The sequence below is a fragment of the Stigmatopora nigra genome, chromosome 8, assembly GCF_051989575.1.
Source record: "Stigmatopora nigra isolate UIUO_SnigA chromosome 8, RoL_Snig_1.1, whole genome shotgun sequence".
NCBI classification, from domain to species: domain Eukaryota; kingdom Metazoa; phylum Chordata; class Actinopteri; order Syngnathiformes; family Syngnathidae; genus Stigmatopora; species Stigmatopora nigra.
This window is the reverse complement of record NC_135515.1, coordinates 12,050,530-12,067,049: the sequence shown is the minus strand read 5'-3', so window position 1 is coordinate 12,067,049 and position 16,520 is coordinate 12,050,530. Positions and strand designations below refer to the sequence as shown.

At 40.2% G+C, this 16,520-nt stretch overlaps 3 protein-coding genes across 3 annotated transcripts; 2 read left to right on the top strand and 1 right to left on the bottom strand.

Moving 5' to 3' along the window:
* The first annotated feature begins 378 nt into the window (after nt 1-378).
* Nucleotides 379-4,472, top strand: tomt (transmembrane O-methyltransferase). The gene is made up of 4 exons (XM_077723248.1): nt 379-640; nt 942-1,138; nt 1,720-1,842; nt 4,163-4,472. The coding sequence occupies exons 1-4, from the start codon at nt 379-381 to the stop codon at nt 4,358-4,360; spliced, it is 780 nt and encodes a 259-aa protein (XP_077579374.1). The 3' UTR covers nt 4,361-4,472.
* Nucleotides 4,473-5,356: 884 nt separating this feature from the next.
* On the bottom strand, nt 5,357-9,081 carry anapc15 (anaphase promoting complex subunit 15). The gene is made up of 4 exons (XM_077723249.1): nt 8,734-9,081; nt 7,341-7,400; nt 6,001-6,144; nt 5,357-5,922 (listed from the first exon to the last, which is right to left on the bottom strand). The coding sequence occupies exons 1-4, from the start codon at nt 8,851-8,853 to the stop codon at nt 5,875-5,877; spliced, it is 372 nt and encodes a 123-aa protein (XP_077579375.1). The 5' UTR covers nt 8,854-9,081; the 3' UTR covers nt 5,357-5,874.
* A 1,437-nt stretch (nt 9,082-10,518) lies between these two features.
* folr (folate receptor) lies at nt 10,519-14,693 on the top strand. The gene is made up of 5 exons (XM_077723247.1): nt 10,519-10,710; nt 11,641-11,776; nt 11,885-12,073; nt 13,166-13,301; nt 14,348-14,693. Exons 2-5 carry the CDS (start codon nt 11,645-11,647, stop codon nt 14,617-14,619), a joined length of 729 nt encoding a protein of 242 aa, XP_077579373.1. The 5' UTR covers nt 10,519-10,710; nt 11,641-11,644; the 3' UTR covers nt 14,620-14,693.
* The last annotated feature ends 1,827 nt before the right edge of the window (nt 14,694-16,520 follow it).

Sequence of the window (16,520 nt, the reverse complement as noted above, 5' to 3'; positions counted from 1 at the left end):
ATTACAGTTCTGTTATCTATAATACTTATAAAACGTGATTTATGTGTGTGTGTGTGTGTGTGTTAAGATTCTCTCGCTACATTTGTCCAAACCATGCAACGTAGAGAGTTAAATTTTTTTATGGTGGCCAGAAACGGCTGTCGGATCCTAATAGACGAGTGATCGAATTTCTTCACCTTCTATAAGTGTGTAAACTCACTCTTTTATTTGTTAACCACCCATTTTTCAATAGAGAATGTTTTAAATAGCGCAACAATTGTCTTTTGGTTTAAACAAGAAGGTGGGACCGTTGAAGCCAGGGCCCCCTGCTTGTATTTGTATATTGCATTATTTGTAAGTGCCAAAAGCATAATCTCTGACAGGTTTGTGACTTCTAGGATGGTGTTTCCTGCCATTGCATTGGCTTTCCTACCCCTCCTGCTGACACTGCTCATCCGATACCGTTTCTACTTTGCATTGTTCTATCGAGCGGTACTGGTCAGGCTTTGGAAGGATTGCATCACTGGTCTTAGCCGAGAGGAGAGGGCCTACCAGTACATTCTGACTCATGCAACACCCGGGGACCCTGACAGCATCCTAGAAATGTTTGATGAGTGGTGCAGCAAGGTGGAGTACATCAGTAACATTGGACCAAAAAAGGGTGAGTTGAGCAGTGTTAGAATACAATGATATCCCTCAATGCACTTTAATTGTGCAAATGTATATTTTGGGTGGGCATGAAAATTATTTACCAGTCGGTTTACGTTCCCACCCTCATCTATGGTCACGAGCTGCGGGTCATGACCAAAAGAACGAGATTCCGGATACATGCGGCTGAAATTAGTTTCCTCTGCAGGATAATCCTGATAAAGCGGAAGAAAATTAGATGAGATGAGAGGAAAATTATTTTGGGAAATCAATGGAGAGTTTACAATTCTAGTGTTCATACCTGCATACTTCAGGAAAGATCCTGGACCGGCTGCTGATGGAGCAAAGTCCTCTGACAATCCTGGAGTTAGGGACACATTGTGGCTACAGCACTGTTCTTATGGCCCGGGCTCTCCCGATGGGTGCCAAAATCTACAGTGTCGAGATGGACCAGAGAAATGCTGCCATTGCTGAAAAGGTCATCCGATTGGCTGGCTTTGACGATGGCACGGTGAGAGACAATTACAGTGTTCCCTCGCTACTTCGCGCTTCAGCTATCGCGGACTCAGAGCTTCGCAGATTTTTTTTCAGGAAAAAAATAATAAAAAAATTAAAGATATTAAGTTAAAATTAATAATAACATCATTTTACAAGAGGTGGAAACAAAATATTCAATAAGAATTAGTAATTGCATCAAAAAAAGGCCAAAGAAATGGTCAATAACATGGTGAGAGTTCAGGAATCGCATTGATGACGTCATGGCTGTTTACAGGCGCATCTTCACCGCCCCCCAAAAAAAACAATGTTCACAATTCCCAATAACGATGTTTCTTACGTGCAAAAAAACTGCAGAAGATCCTCCATCCGGACTACTATGATGTTTTTGCTTGGTGGTGCTTTTGTGTACGTGGTATACGTTTCTTTAAGCATTTTTGAACGGACACGCCTACTTCGCGGAAATCCAGCAATTGCGGGGGGTCCCGGTCCCTATTAACCGCGATAACCGAGGGAACACTGTATTTCTACTATGAAATTCCATTGATGAGATTTACTTGGCCTTTTAGATGTGAGAAATTTTTCCCCATCACTCAGGTGGAGCTAATTGTAAATCCGTCAGACGAAGTGATTCCACGCTTACGGTCGGACTTTGGTTTGGAGAGCCTTGATTTGGTTTTCATGGACCACTGGAAGAAATGCTACTGTACTGATCTGCAGGTAACTGTAACACTACATAAGACATGGTTTAACACCGTAAAATGACAGTGGGCCAAAAGGTTTTATCTTTATACATGAAACAGCTTTACTTGATAATCATTCTCCAGGGCCACCTAAATGTTCAAGGTGTTCACTCGTCTGTCTTTGGTGCGGGTAAGTGTGGGATTGATTTCCACCTGGTGGTGGTATGATAGTGCGTGCAAATGCTTGTCCGTCTCTCTGTGTGGCCTACGGTTGACTGGCGACCAGTCTACGGTGTAGTTTGTCTTTCCCCCAAATTCCACTGGAATAGCATCGCACATCCCTTGCGAGGATGTGCGGCATGAATGAATGAATAATTTCTCAAAGTTCAGTGTTAAGTAACAGAAATGACAATCTTGTGCTTTAAAAAGTACAATAATCATTGATATTGATAATTTGTTCCCTGAAACTGCCTGAAACTGTTTTTAACATTATATTTGTTAAATACATCTCATTTTCTGAACCGCTTTATCCTCATTAGGGTCGCGGGGGGTGCTGGAGCCTATCCCAGCTGACTTCTGGCAGGAGGTGGGGGACATCCGGTGGCCAGCCGATTGCAGGAGACAGGCAACCATTCACGCTCACATTCATTCCTAGGGACAATTTAGAGCAGTGATTTTCAAACTTTTTTGGCCACCGCCCCCTTCACCGCCGGGCCAAAATGCCAACTCTTTACCCCTTTCCAACGAACGCTAGAACGACTATATTGCTAAATGTCACAAGAATTGGTTGATTCTTCAATCACAAACAGTTTGAAGACTAAAAAAAACAATTTTAATAAACAAAAATGGTTATCCTTTATTCTTCAATTACAACACCTTCTGTCGTGATGATGAGAAAATCGCGCACGTATAGTTGCTTTCTGGCAGCTATAAAAACTGACTTGCATGTGGAGAGAAGCTTAAATAAATAGAAGACAGGCGCCTCAGATATTATTCGCTAATTTCGTTTCTTTTAATAGACCAATGCGCAGTTCACCTCGAATCATAAAAATTGATAGCTGATGCATTAAGCCGGTGGCTGTGCGCATACGTCTGTGGTTAAGCGTTGCCGGCGCGCTATTGTGTGCTCCTCTGCGGCTGACTGGATGGTGGTGGTTTCCCCAGTCGCCTGCATCGACGATAAACTCGCGACAATTAGTGATATACGGTATATGCGCGCTGCTCGTGAGCGCTCGAGCAGACAACGTTTCTTGTTTCAATAAAGCTTGTTTTTTGTCGACTTTTTATTACAGACAATCAATTTTTCCGGTCTTTCTACAAACACCAACGTCACATTTTACTGTAATTGCTCCATCGCCCCCTTCACTATTTCAACGCCCCCCATTCGCCTGTTTATTCGTCAGCGCCCCCCTGAAAGTTCACACCACCCCCCGGGGGGCGGTACCGCCCACTTTGAAAACCACTGATTTAGAGCCTCCAATCAGCCTACCGTGCATGTTTTTTTGGAATATGGGAGGAAACCAGTTCCCAGTGAAAACCCACAGAGGGCCAGGTAGAACACATGCAAACTCCACACAGGTGGACCAACCTGGATTTGAACCCAGGTCCCCAGAGCTGTGAGGCCGACACGCTAACCTCTCAAGCTGCCGTCCTGCCCATGATCTTTTTTTTCCCCTCATAGTTTTATTCTTTTAAAGCAAGTTTCGCCTGGAACCAGAACCTTTGATTTGACTTGCACTGTTTGCTTTACTTACTCACACCCTCTGACCTCACATACAAAGCTGCACTATTTCAATTTACTGGCATTCTGAAACAAATTCCATTGCACTTTATGGGTCATTGTGCATTTCCTACATATTTCAGGAAGGTTCAAAGGTTAAATTTGGTAAATGAATGTATATTGTCTTTATGGTCAATCCATTGGTGAATGGCTAGCTAGGCTCTATCTCACACTTCAAATAATTAATGGATTAGCTGAGGTAGTAATGAGTAACTATTACCTACTACTACTACTATTACTACTACTACTATTACTACTACTACTACTATTACTACTACTACTATTACTACTACTATTACTACTACTACTATTACTACTACTACTACTATTACTACTACTACTATTACTACTACTATTACTACTACTACTATTACTACTACTACTATTACTACTACTACTATTACTACTACTATTACTACTACTATTACTACTACTATTACTACAACTACTATTACTACTAGTACTAATACTACTATTACTATTACTACGACTACTACTGTATAGTATGTTTTTACTATTTTTTTGTAATGCATCACACATAATCTCTAATTTGCCAACCCATGTGATTGCTCTGCAGATGTTGGAAGGCTCCGGTCTCTTCAGGAAGGGATCTATAATTCTGGCAGACAACGTGCTCTTTCCCGGTGCTCCAAAATTTCTCAGACACATTCGCAAGAGTGGCTTGTATGAGTGGAAAATCCATCGTGCCACATTGGAGTACAGTAAGGGTATCAGAGATGGAATGGCCGAGTTGGTGTACCATGGGATCAAATAGAGCAATAATGGGTGAGTTAGATTGGGAGAAGAAAACACAAGGATGCATGGAAGGAAAGGGTTGATTGTAGGGGCTAATTTCTTGATGACACTGCTGTAATAAACAAATTGGAATTAATCCAAAGGCCTTCAATCAATTGTATACATTATGTAAATTTGATACAATCAATTAAATTTCAACTAGCATTAAAAAATAAAAGGCAATTTTATTTTTAAAATTTTGGTTGCATTCCATGTCTCAATTAAAACATTCTTTTTAAATTAATGACATAGTTAAAGGGGGATGAGATGCAAATCATTTTTTTAAAATCATGTTTTGAATCAATCCAGGGTTAAAGTGGCATTCATTTTCAGCCATGGCGTTTCATACCTTGGACCGGCTTTTTATAATCATGTAAAGCTTTGCAATTAGAAAATAAATAAATCCCAAACTGGGTGTTGATGAGTATTATTATGCAGTAGTAGGCCAAAGACAAAAAAAAATGGACTACAAGATTAAAGTATGAATAAGAGAATAAAGTCATACAAATAGTATGAGAAATGTCGTAAAATTGGTGTGAGAATAAAGTCGTAGCATTGGTATGAGGGGAAAAAGTTATACTAATATGCAGTAAGATAATTAAGTAATTATTACAGTACTTGATATGCATGGATGCAGTGTAACTAAATTAGCTGTTGTTCACTTCACATAGCACAGAGCATCTTATGAAGCTGTGTTCTCAAATCGGTTTAACAAGTAAGACAATTCTTGGCCTATTAGGTCATCTACATTCTACACAAATGAAATTCATTAAGATACTAATATACTACGTAGCTCCCAGCAATGGTAAGCTAATTTACTCATAGTCCAATATTTTTGCTTCTTTGGCCCTGATTACAACAGAATATATACATATTATTAGAGTTTCAGATTAAAATAATTTTAAAACAATTCTGAATATTTAACAAAATTACAGCTGTGTTAATACTATTTTGTGAGGTAAAAAAAACTAAACCATTATGAAATACAGAATATTTTTTAATAAAATGCTTTCATATCATCTAAAATTATGAAAACACATGTACCAAGAAAAAAAATAGATCTTTAGTGCCTGGATGCCATGGCAACATGTGTTTTATGAGATGATGACCATGACTAACATGTATTAAAACTAACTGAGTTTAAGCACATGTTCAGTCAAGCATAAAGTGTAACAGCTGTCACATGAGAATATAAATCAAGGGTCATTGCTCACATGTGTTGAAATAACATAGAATGATAAGAGAAACTCCCGAGAAGAACTTGGTACTAAGAGCAAGTTTTACAATAAGTAATGGCCAGCATTATTTTAAGGCGGGATCAGACCCAAAAGATGGACAGTGGCGTGGGAAAGTCAATTGAAGTGCCCTCCATAAAAATGTATCACTGGGTTGGAGGCCGCATAGCCCAAGGGAAAAGGTACTATCAAATAGTGTTTCCACTAGCTGATTTTGTACTCCTGTTTTGGTGAGAAGCTTTGCCCCCCAAAGTCTTTATCAAATCATCCATTGGTCCTGATCTTGATCTTGTCCTTCCATGTCCACCTGTCAAATAGACCCAAAGAAAAACATTATGCCATTTAATCTATAAAGTGTGCAATGATTTATGATCTATGAAAGCACCTCATTAATCTCGCCATCATCAGGAGACTCATTGTAATCATTCATCTCATCCATGTCCTGCATATCTTCTTCATCTTCAGAGTCCTCCTCACTATCTTCTTCATCCTCATCATCATCCTCCTCTTCCTCCTCATATCCTCCTCCCTGCACCAGGAAATACACATGGTAAAAGAAAGGCACATACAGTAATACTTTGACATCTTAGTGCTCCGACATTAGAATAATTTGAGATACGAGTAAAATTTTGGCTAAATATCCATCTTGAGATGTGAGACAAATTTTTGATATACGAGCATACACCAGAGAGACTGCTCATAAGAACATCATGGGCACTGCTTCTCTCCCCCGCAACTCCCTCGTGTAATGTCTCTACGAATACTGGGTGGAGCACTGCATTTTTTGCAGTTTTTTCCCCCCGTTAGTCAGCGCAGAATGACGGCGAAGCTTGCTCGATAATACGAGCGGAGAATATACTACTTCTTTTAAACACAAGCTGGAGTCGTTGCCAATTGTCTTAGGTTAAAAGGCTGTGATAGTTTTTATTGTTTGTGTGTGATTATCGGTACAACAGTAGTGTTTCTGAGGGCAATATTTGGCTTTTCATTATAGATCAGTATGATGATGTTTTCGCACTATATGTTATTATGCTTTTCAACAGAAGATGTATACGTTTTTACCAACAAAGTACAAATGTGGGTGTATTTAGTTTCTTCTTTTGCCTGTTTCTTTAGACAGAAAATGGAAATTTTATTCAATAATTACCATAAAGTGAGAAGAGCATTTAATTATGTGATTATCAAAAAGTCATTTTACTTATTACAATTTGTAATATGCTAAAAAACACTTTATCCTCACTAGGGCTGTGGGGGGTGCTGGACCCTATCCCAGTTGACTTCAGGCCAGAGGCGGGAGAAACCCTGAATTTGAGATACGAGTACAATTTTGGGCGTATATCCATCTTGAGATGCGAGACAAATTTTGGGCAAATATCCATCTTGAGATGTGAGAAAAATTTTGATATACGAGAATACACCAAACGCGAGAGGCTGCTCATAAGAACATCATGGGCACTGCTTCTCTCCCTGCAACTCCCTCGTGTAATGTCTCTACGAGTACTGGGCGGAGCATTGCATTTTTTGCAGTTTTTCCCCCCCGTTAGTCAGTGCAGAATGACGGTGGAGCTTGCTCGATAATACGAGCGTAGAATATACTACTTCTTTTAAACTTTTAAAGGTTTTCAATAAACTTGTCATTGTTAGGATATCATCATCGGGCAATACTAAATACTACACAGCCATATGGTATCAGCAGCCAAGAAATTATATCACTAATATTGTTACCTCAAAAATGGTTTTCCCAATTGGCAGTGTATTGTTGTCCTTCTCAGCAATGCTCTGCAACTAAAATAAAAAAAATATATACGTCACACTTGTTCACATTGTACACAAACAAACAAAGGAAGAAAAAGGTTATGCATCCTAAGAAAGTCCATCAAAAATCAGTTAACTGAACGCTTGTGTGTAAACGTGTGCGTATATATTTATTCAACTACGTATAACGCGCAAAATGTTGTACAAAAAACTCAGGTAAAGGTTGGGTGCGCACTATACATGATGTCTTTGCTTTTAAGACCAGATCCCGGTGAAAAACTGCCCTCCGCATATGTTATAATGGGAGACACAAAACCTGTCTTTGTCCGCCAGATTGCACGAGACAGTGTTTTACTAAAAGCCAGCCCTATCCAAATAGCCTTTGGCAAGTTTATAATGAATATTAAAAAAAAAGATGAGGGGTGCTGGAGCCTATCCCAGCTGACTTTGGGCCTGAGGCGGAGGACACCCTGAATTGGTGGCCAGCCAATCACAGGGCACAAGGAGACAAATAACCATTCACGCTCACAGTCATACCTAGGAGCAAATTAGAGTGTCCAATCAGCCTACCATACATATCTTTGGAATGTGGGAGGAAGCCAGACTATCCGGAGAAAACCCATGGAGGCCCAGGGAGAATATGCAAACTCCACACAGGTAGACTGTCCTGGATTTGAACCTAGGTCTCCCACTGTGAGCCCGACACGCTAACCCCACATCCACCGGGCCGCCCTTAATTTAACATTCACCATATTTTGTTTTTAGCCTTGTAATATTTCAATTTTAATTTCATTTTTATTGTTTTTTCTCTCTCTGAATATTAAATTGTATGATTTCTACCAATTTCCAATGGCACACCAGTGTGCTGAGGCACAGTGGCTAGGAAACAATGCCCTAACCTGCACAAGGGATGGAAATTATCCCTCGGCTACAATCTTACATATTTACATACGGTGGAACGAGTGGTTAGCGCGTCGGCCTCACAGCTCTGGGGTCCTGGGTTCAAATCCAGGTCATGTCCATCTGTGTGGAGTTTGCATGTTCTCCAGCGTGGGTTTTCTCTGGGTACTCCGGTTCTCTCCCACATTCCAAAAACATGCATAGTTGGCTGATTGGACTTCTAAATTTCCCCTAGGTTTGGGTATGAGTGTGCATAGTTGTCCTTTGTCTCCTTATGCCAGAGGTCAGCTGGGATAGGCTCCAGCTAACCCCCCAAGACCCCATTGAGGATAAATCGGTTCAGAAAATAAGATGAGATGTTCATTGATCGGAATAGGTTCATTACATTGTGCTGTCCCTTATTATAAATCTAACCCCAACTCTGAATTTAAAATGATGCCGAATGGGAATGAGAATCATCTACCCAGGTTTGATGCTGCTGTTCCTGCTGCTGCAGTTCCGTTTCGTCTACGCAGGGTCGGTCTAAATTGAACCACAACGACTCCGTGATTCGGGGAAACAAGGAGGGGAATAGCGTGGACATGTCGGCTTGAGGGATCGCCGAACACGGCGTCTTTCTTTGACGCTTGCGCGTGTGTCGTCGTCTTTTTGTCTATCGGTGATAAGTGACAACACCAATAAGTTAATAAGGACTAAGTCGTTATAACATGAGACGTCACCATAAAATTGTTACAGCTGATTAACCTGCTACTATGAGCCGTATTTTCAAAAATTCAAAATAAATGTTCACGAAAATATGTCCGACTATTTCCGGTTAGAATTTGTTGCTTAAACGTTCCGTTCTGCTGGTAGAAACAACGGCCCAAAAGATAACTTTTTAACGTTTTAAATTCAGTCATTATTTTGTTTTATATTTTCGTAAAAGTACAGTCACATAATTTTAAGGAAACACTATTTTCATACAGATTCGGTAATTTTATTCATTTGTCAACTGCAAAAAAAATGTACACTTCACATACTATTACTGTAACTCAAGAAACTGCACACAAAAACTTTTACACTACTTTTAGAGACATTTTCACAAATTGACAGCTCAAAAACTATTCAGAGCCAGCTCGTGTGTTCACTCCCCTAACTTCGGTGTGGGCAGGTGAGGGTTCAATTCCCGCTGGTCGAGGTATGATTGTGAGTGCGTATGGTCATTTGTCCCTCTGTGTGCCTTGCGGCTTACTGGCGACCAATCTAGGGTGTAGTCTGCCTTTCGCCCAAAGTCAGCTGGGTTAGGCCCCAGCAACCCTTTCAAAGGATGTGTAGTATGGAAGATGACTGAATGAGTGCTGAACCGCTTTTATCCTCATAAGGGTCACGGGGGGTGCTGGAGCCTACCCCAGCCGACAGGGGGACACCCTGATTCTGTGGCCAGCTGATCGCCGGTCACAACCATGCACACTCACACCCATATCCATGGGTAATTTAGAGTCTCCAAGCAGCCTACCATGCATATTTTTTGGAAAGTGGGAGGAAACCGGAGTACCCGGAGGAAACCCACGCAAGCCCAGGAAGAACTTGAAAACTCCACACAGATGGACATGACCTGGATTTGAACCCAGGACACCAGAGCTGTGAGGCTGACGCGCTAACCACTCGCCCCACCGGGCCGCCCGGAGTAAATGAGTGAATGAGTGAATGAGTGAATGAGTGAATGAGTGAATGAGTGAATGAGTGAATGAGTGAATGAGTGAATGAGTGAATGAGTGAATGAGTGAATGAGTGAATGAGTGAATGAGTGAATGAGTGAATGAGTGAATGAGTGAATGAGTGAATGAGTGAATGAGTGAATGAGTGAATGAGTGAATGAGTGAATGATTGAATGAGTGAATGAGTGAATGAGTGAATGAGTGAATGATTGAATGAGTGAATGAGTGAATGAGTGAATGAGTGAATGAGTGAATGAGTGAATGAGTGAATGAGTGAATGAGCGAATGAGCATATGAGCGAATGACTGAATGGTTGAATTAGTGGATGACTGAATGACTGAATGACTAAATGACTGAATGTGTGAGAGAGTGAATGAGTACATGAATAAAACGTATTCACTTTTGTCATTATTAACTCTAAAGACCATATTTTTTAACGCTTGACTTACATTTAATGTAATTCCCAGGTCACCTTGCCATTTTGTGCTTATGCTTTGGAGTAAACCTTGAGATAAGACTCAACTACCTAGACGTAATAAACCCCATTATCATTCCCCTTGCCCACACACTTGTAAAAGACTTTAGACTTTGGAAACATCTTTATTGTGACAATAATTCCCATGAGAGCGCCATTTCTCATCTTTAGTTACTCTCGCACACCTTCCAGTTCACACAAACGCTACTAATGTGTATTTTTGAATAGTTTCTGGATTTCAGAAAAATTTGAAGACTTCTGCTGTAAGGTAAACAATTTCCTTCATTATTGAAAACTACCTCCAGCTCTAGGTCTGTTTTTTCTTTAAAGTCCACTTTTTATATAATAAGGTGGGAGTTTCTATATTAATTTTGGATTAGTGTGACTTGACAAATTATTAGTAGATTTTTTAAATTGTCAAATAAAGATTACTTGATGATTCCCCAGACTTCCCCTTCCACTTTGTGAGCACATATAATGATTAATGAATGAATAATAAGATGTGTCCTAAAAAAGAGGACTGATGTGTTGTAATAATTTGGGTTGACGTTTAACATTATCTCCACTTGGTGTACCAATAGGAAACGTCTTCCTAAGTTTTCAAAAACTGCATAAAATGGCTTTATTCTCTTTTCTGCTTTGTATAAATAAAAACTATAATGTGTTACATTTATGAAATCAATGAACAACTGCAGAAAAAGTATTTAAAAGGCCAGGCTTAGAAGAAAAGTAAATTTCATTGAACAAGGAAATATAAATATATGAATATGTACACAAATACAGACATATTTAAAATGCACACTGGTTCTGTATAATGTTATCGACACCTTCACACAGGATTGTATGCAATCCTCTGAGATAAAGATATGGATTCAAAGACCAACGACAAACCAAGTGCATACTTTTTTTATTAATTCTATTCACACCCTGAATTGGTGGCCAGCCAATCGCATTGCACAAGGAGACATACAACCATTTATGCATACACTTATACCTAGTGGCAATTTAGAGCTTTTGACTTGTCTACCATGCATATTTTTGGGATGTGGGAGGAAAGCTGATTACCTGGTGAAAACCTACGCAACATCAGTGAGAACATTTAAACTCCACACAGGAGGTTCTGAACCTGGGATTGAGATACTCAGAGTGAATGATAAGATGCTGTTTCATTCTTGGTGATCCCATTGACTTTTTGCAGAGCCATGTGGGGTGCTGCTTTCGTCTTGCTCCTCAGTCTCTCCAGCACCTGCATGTCTGAGGACAAACTCAATATGTGTATGGATGCCAAACATCACAAAGTTAAGCCTGGCCCCGAGGGAAAACTTTACCAGCAGGTGATTGACATGAATGTGATCAAAGCAAATCTTATTCTGTTTCTGTCTTCATTGATAATTGCTATCAAAAGTAAAATGTTTTAATGGAGTTCTTCACTTCATTTTTAGTGTGCGCCATGGCGTGACAATGCATGTTGCACAGCAAATACAAGTTCCGAAGCGCACAATGATAACTCCTATCTGTACAACTTCAACTGGGATCACTGTGGAGGGATGGCCCCCAAGTGTAAGAGGCACTTCATCCAGGACACTTGTTTCTATGAGTGCTCACCACACCTTGGACCTTGGATACAACCGGTTGGTACTGCCATATTGACAACAATGACAACAATAGAAGGCTGCCCAAGACAAAAAACACAGGCAGCTTCAGCATTTATATACAGTGATACCTCTACTCCCACAATAAATTACAGTGTTCCCCCGCTACTTTGCGGTTCAGCTACCGCGGACTCAGAGCTTCGCGGATTTTTTTGGGAATTTCTTTTTAAATACAAATATTACATTGAGACAACATATTTTACAGTTTTTTTGTCATAACATGAATTGCACTCTCTCTACCCGTATTCTATATGGTGTACTGTATACAGGGGGGTAAAAAAAATTGGAATTAAATTCAAATTAAGCATTTTTTTAAGGGGAATCCCTACTTTGCGGAAATTCACTTATCGCGGGTGGTCCCGGTCCCCATTAACCGCGATAACCGAGGAAACACTGTAGTCCTTCTTCTAGTGATTTTGTAACTTGGATTTTTTGGGGATATTTTACATTAAATTAGCAAAATTGTATACCAATTCACTAGGAAAAACATATCTATGTAATAATTAGGTAAAAAAATAAGAATGTTATTTATTAAGGCATTAAAATTAATAAGAAATGCAAAGACATTTTCCAATAGAATTGCAAGTCGTAGTTGTGTACGCAGACACGCACGGAAACACAGTTAGCAATTTAAACTTATGTTACGAAGACTCAAAAACTTAACAAATAACTCAGTGATGAACAAGGTTCAAGGGCACAACATGAACTCCACTCTGCCGGGAGCTGCTTTGCCATAGTCCTGTAAAAAGATGAAAAAATTTCCGGGGAATTAGGCATCATTTGACGCACTTTCCTTCCAGCCAATGTGAGGCAAGCAAAGTGTTGGGAGATAGTCATTCGGAAAGCAACTCTACTATGACAATTAAAAAAATGGTTACAGGAAGGGTAATTTACATTTCAGTGATGATGATTTCATTTGATGTTTCATAACTCCATTTTTTTTATACCTTGGGACGTATTTTTTGTGTGTGAGTGTGTGTACATTTGTTTGTGTGTGTGTGTGCTATTTCATCTGATCAATGATATGCATTCATTTATTACTTATGCTCTACTATTTTTTTGTGGATGCAGGTGGATCAGGAATGGCGTAAGGAGCGAATCTTGAATGTACCATTGTGTATGGAGGACTGCCACACCTGGTGGGAGGACTGCAAAAATGAAATGGCATGCAAATCTAACTGGCACAAAGGATGGGACTGGAGTACAGGTGTGTTCTCATCACCAGCATAACTTTTTCCATGTTACATGTAAAGTCGGGCGCGAGTGGTTAGCGCATCAAACCCAGAGCTCTGGGGTCCTGGGTTCAAATCCAAATCACGTCCACCAATGTTGGAGTTTACATGTTCTCCCCAGGCCTGCATGGGTTTCGTCCGGGTACACCGGTTTCCTCCCACATTCCAAAACATGCATGGTAGGCTGATTGGACACTCTAAATTGCCCCTGTGAGTGTGCATGGCTGTCCGTGTCCTTGTGGCCTGCGATCGGCTTGCCACCGATTCTGGCCCGGAGACAGCTGGGATTGGCTCCAGCACCCCCCGCAACTGTAATGAGGATAAAGTGGCTCATAAAATGAGATGAGAGGCATGAAAAGTCATGGAATATGAGGATACTGAAGGGACTGCACTTACTGTGTGCTAGCTAAGAAAAGTGGGAGACCAATACGCGACGAGTAGCCAGAACATTCAGCGATACTTGCGTCTGACTGGCTAAAGTAGACAATAGAAGTATTGACTGATATTTAGGTTTTTTTCTCCACTCTGACACTTAAAAAATAATTCAGTGTGTTTTCATTCATTCATTTTCTGAACCACTTTATCCTCACTAAGGTCGCGGGGGTGCTGGAGCCTATGCGAGCTGACTTTGGGCCAGAAGTAGGGGAAACCCTGAATCGGTGACCAGCCAATCGCAGGGCACAAAGAGACAAACAACCATTCATGCTCTGCTCACACTCATATCTAGGGGGAAATTTTGAGCGTCCAATCATCCTGCCATGCATGCTTTTGGAATGTGAGAGGAAACCGGGGTACTCGGAGAAAACCCACGCTGGCCTGGGAGAACATCCAAACTCCACACAGGTGGACCGACCTGGATTTGAACCCAGAACCCCAGAGCTGAGAGGCCGAAGTGTTAACCACTCAACCCGCCGGCTCGCCTCAGTGTGTTCATAATCAAAATTCTTTTTTCCTGATCAAGGTCTTGTCTTGCCCTTTAACGCTGAAAATCACCCCTGAAAGAATTCTTTCTCCATTTCAGGTATCAATCAATGCCCTGTTGGAAGCAAATGCAAAAAGTGGTCTGATGTCTACCCAACGCCGAAGTCCATGTGTGAACAAATCTGGTCTAACTCTTACCTTTACACTACACTTCCGAAAACATCAGGGCGATGCATGCAGTTGTGGTTCAATGGCCCAAATCCTAACACAAAGGTAGCTGAGTATTACATTAACAATTCTCAGCAACTGGGTACATTTTCAGTTGCATCACTTCTTTTCCTGCATACCCTGTTTCTTTCTACGCTAATCTAAACTATAAAGTACTTTCCCCCTGTGCCTGTACCTCTGGTTTCCGGGTAAATTAATAAAGGTGATTTCACATCCTGTTTCTTCTATTGTTGTTTCTTTTCTTGTATTTTTTTTTAGGCATTGTGTATTTGGGATGTTTTCTGTCTGTGAGAAAACACATAAATAAAACTTAAGTATTCACGGTAATATTTGTGTATACTTGGTTCGCTAAAATTTTGGAGCAAACATTTTCAAAACAACAGCAAATGCGGAGGGAATAATCTAACACTTCATAATTCTTTTTACTTAACTAGACTTCTTATCAGTGTCAGGGTCAAACAGAAGCTGGAGTCATTCCCAATTGTCTTAGGTTAAAAGGGTGTGATAGTTTTTATTGTTTGCGTGTAAATATCGGTACACAATAGTAGTGTTTCTGAGGGCAATATTACGCTTTTCATTATAGATCAGTAAGATGATGTTTTCGCACTGTATGTTATCATGCTTTTCATCACCAGAAGATGGCTCAAATGACATGTATACATTTTTACCAACAAAGTTCAAATGTGGGTGTATTTAGTTTCTTCTTTTGTCTGTTTCTTTCGACAGAATATGGACATTTTAAAGTGAGAATAGCATTTAATTATGTGATTATCAAAAAGTCATTTTATTTATTACTCACTACAATTTCTAATGTGCGAAAAAATACACGTTATCCTCACTAGGGTTGTGGGGGGTGCTGGACCCTATCCCAGTTAACTTCAGGCCAGAGGCAGAGGACACCCTGAATTCCCTTGAGCTCTCAATATATCTCATTTTCTGAACCGCTTTATCCTCACTAGGGTGGCGAGGGGTGCTGGAGCCTATCCCAGCTGACAACCTGAATTGGTGGCCAGCCAATCACAGGGCACAAGGACACAAACAACCGTTCACGCTCACACTCATATCTAGGAGCAATTTAGAGTGTCCAATCAGTTTCCCATGCATGTCTTTGGAATGTGCAGTACCCCGAGAAAACCCATGCTGGCCCTGGGAGAACTTACAAACTCCACACAGGTAGACCGATCTGGATTTGAATCCGGGTTCCCCACAGTTCAGCTGACACGCTAACCACTCATCCACCGGGCCGCTAGTTTGGCATATATACATACATTATTTACTGTATACATTTGTACAAAAATAGTTGACAATATGCATTTTTTCCTTATTTTAGCAACATCATGATGCAGATAAATTTACCATTCTGGCTACTATTATATTGATAATATTGATAGAAATGCTTTTTGATCACTGTACTGATCGACAGATCGTTTTTGCACTGCGAGGTTTGTGTCTTTATTTAAAAAAAAAAGGAAAAAAAACTTATTTTATGGCTTTGGATGAAAGGGTCAAAAAGACAGATTCTTATTCCCTCGTAAAATATACCGTTTTGCTTGGACAGACATGTTTTTAACAATAAATGGTATTATATACTGTATTGTAGTATAATTCTGGGAATAGATAATCTTTAAAACCCATTAAGAAGCACATAAACATGTGTTTGTAGCAATAAAATAACTAGATTTTCTTCTGGCTAATTATTGGTATCCTGTTTCCTAAGCCTCAGGTGTGTATGTGCTGGGAATTTGATTTGCGGAGATATTTAGTCAAGTCACACCCAGCCAGATTCAGTAGAAAAGAACAAAAAATGTTTACATAAAATGGGCTTTGATGTAGCCTGCGTTTTGAATATTGAAAATTTACACTCACACCCAAGCTTAATTTAGTGTCCAAACTACATACCATGCATGTCTTTGGTATGTAGGAGGAAAGCAGAGTCCCAGAGAAAGTTCACACAGGCCCAGGGAGAACAGGCAAACTCCAGCCAGGATGGTCCATACGTGGAATTGAACCCTCAATCTCAGAATTGTGAAGGCGACCTGCCAACT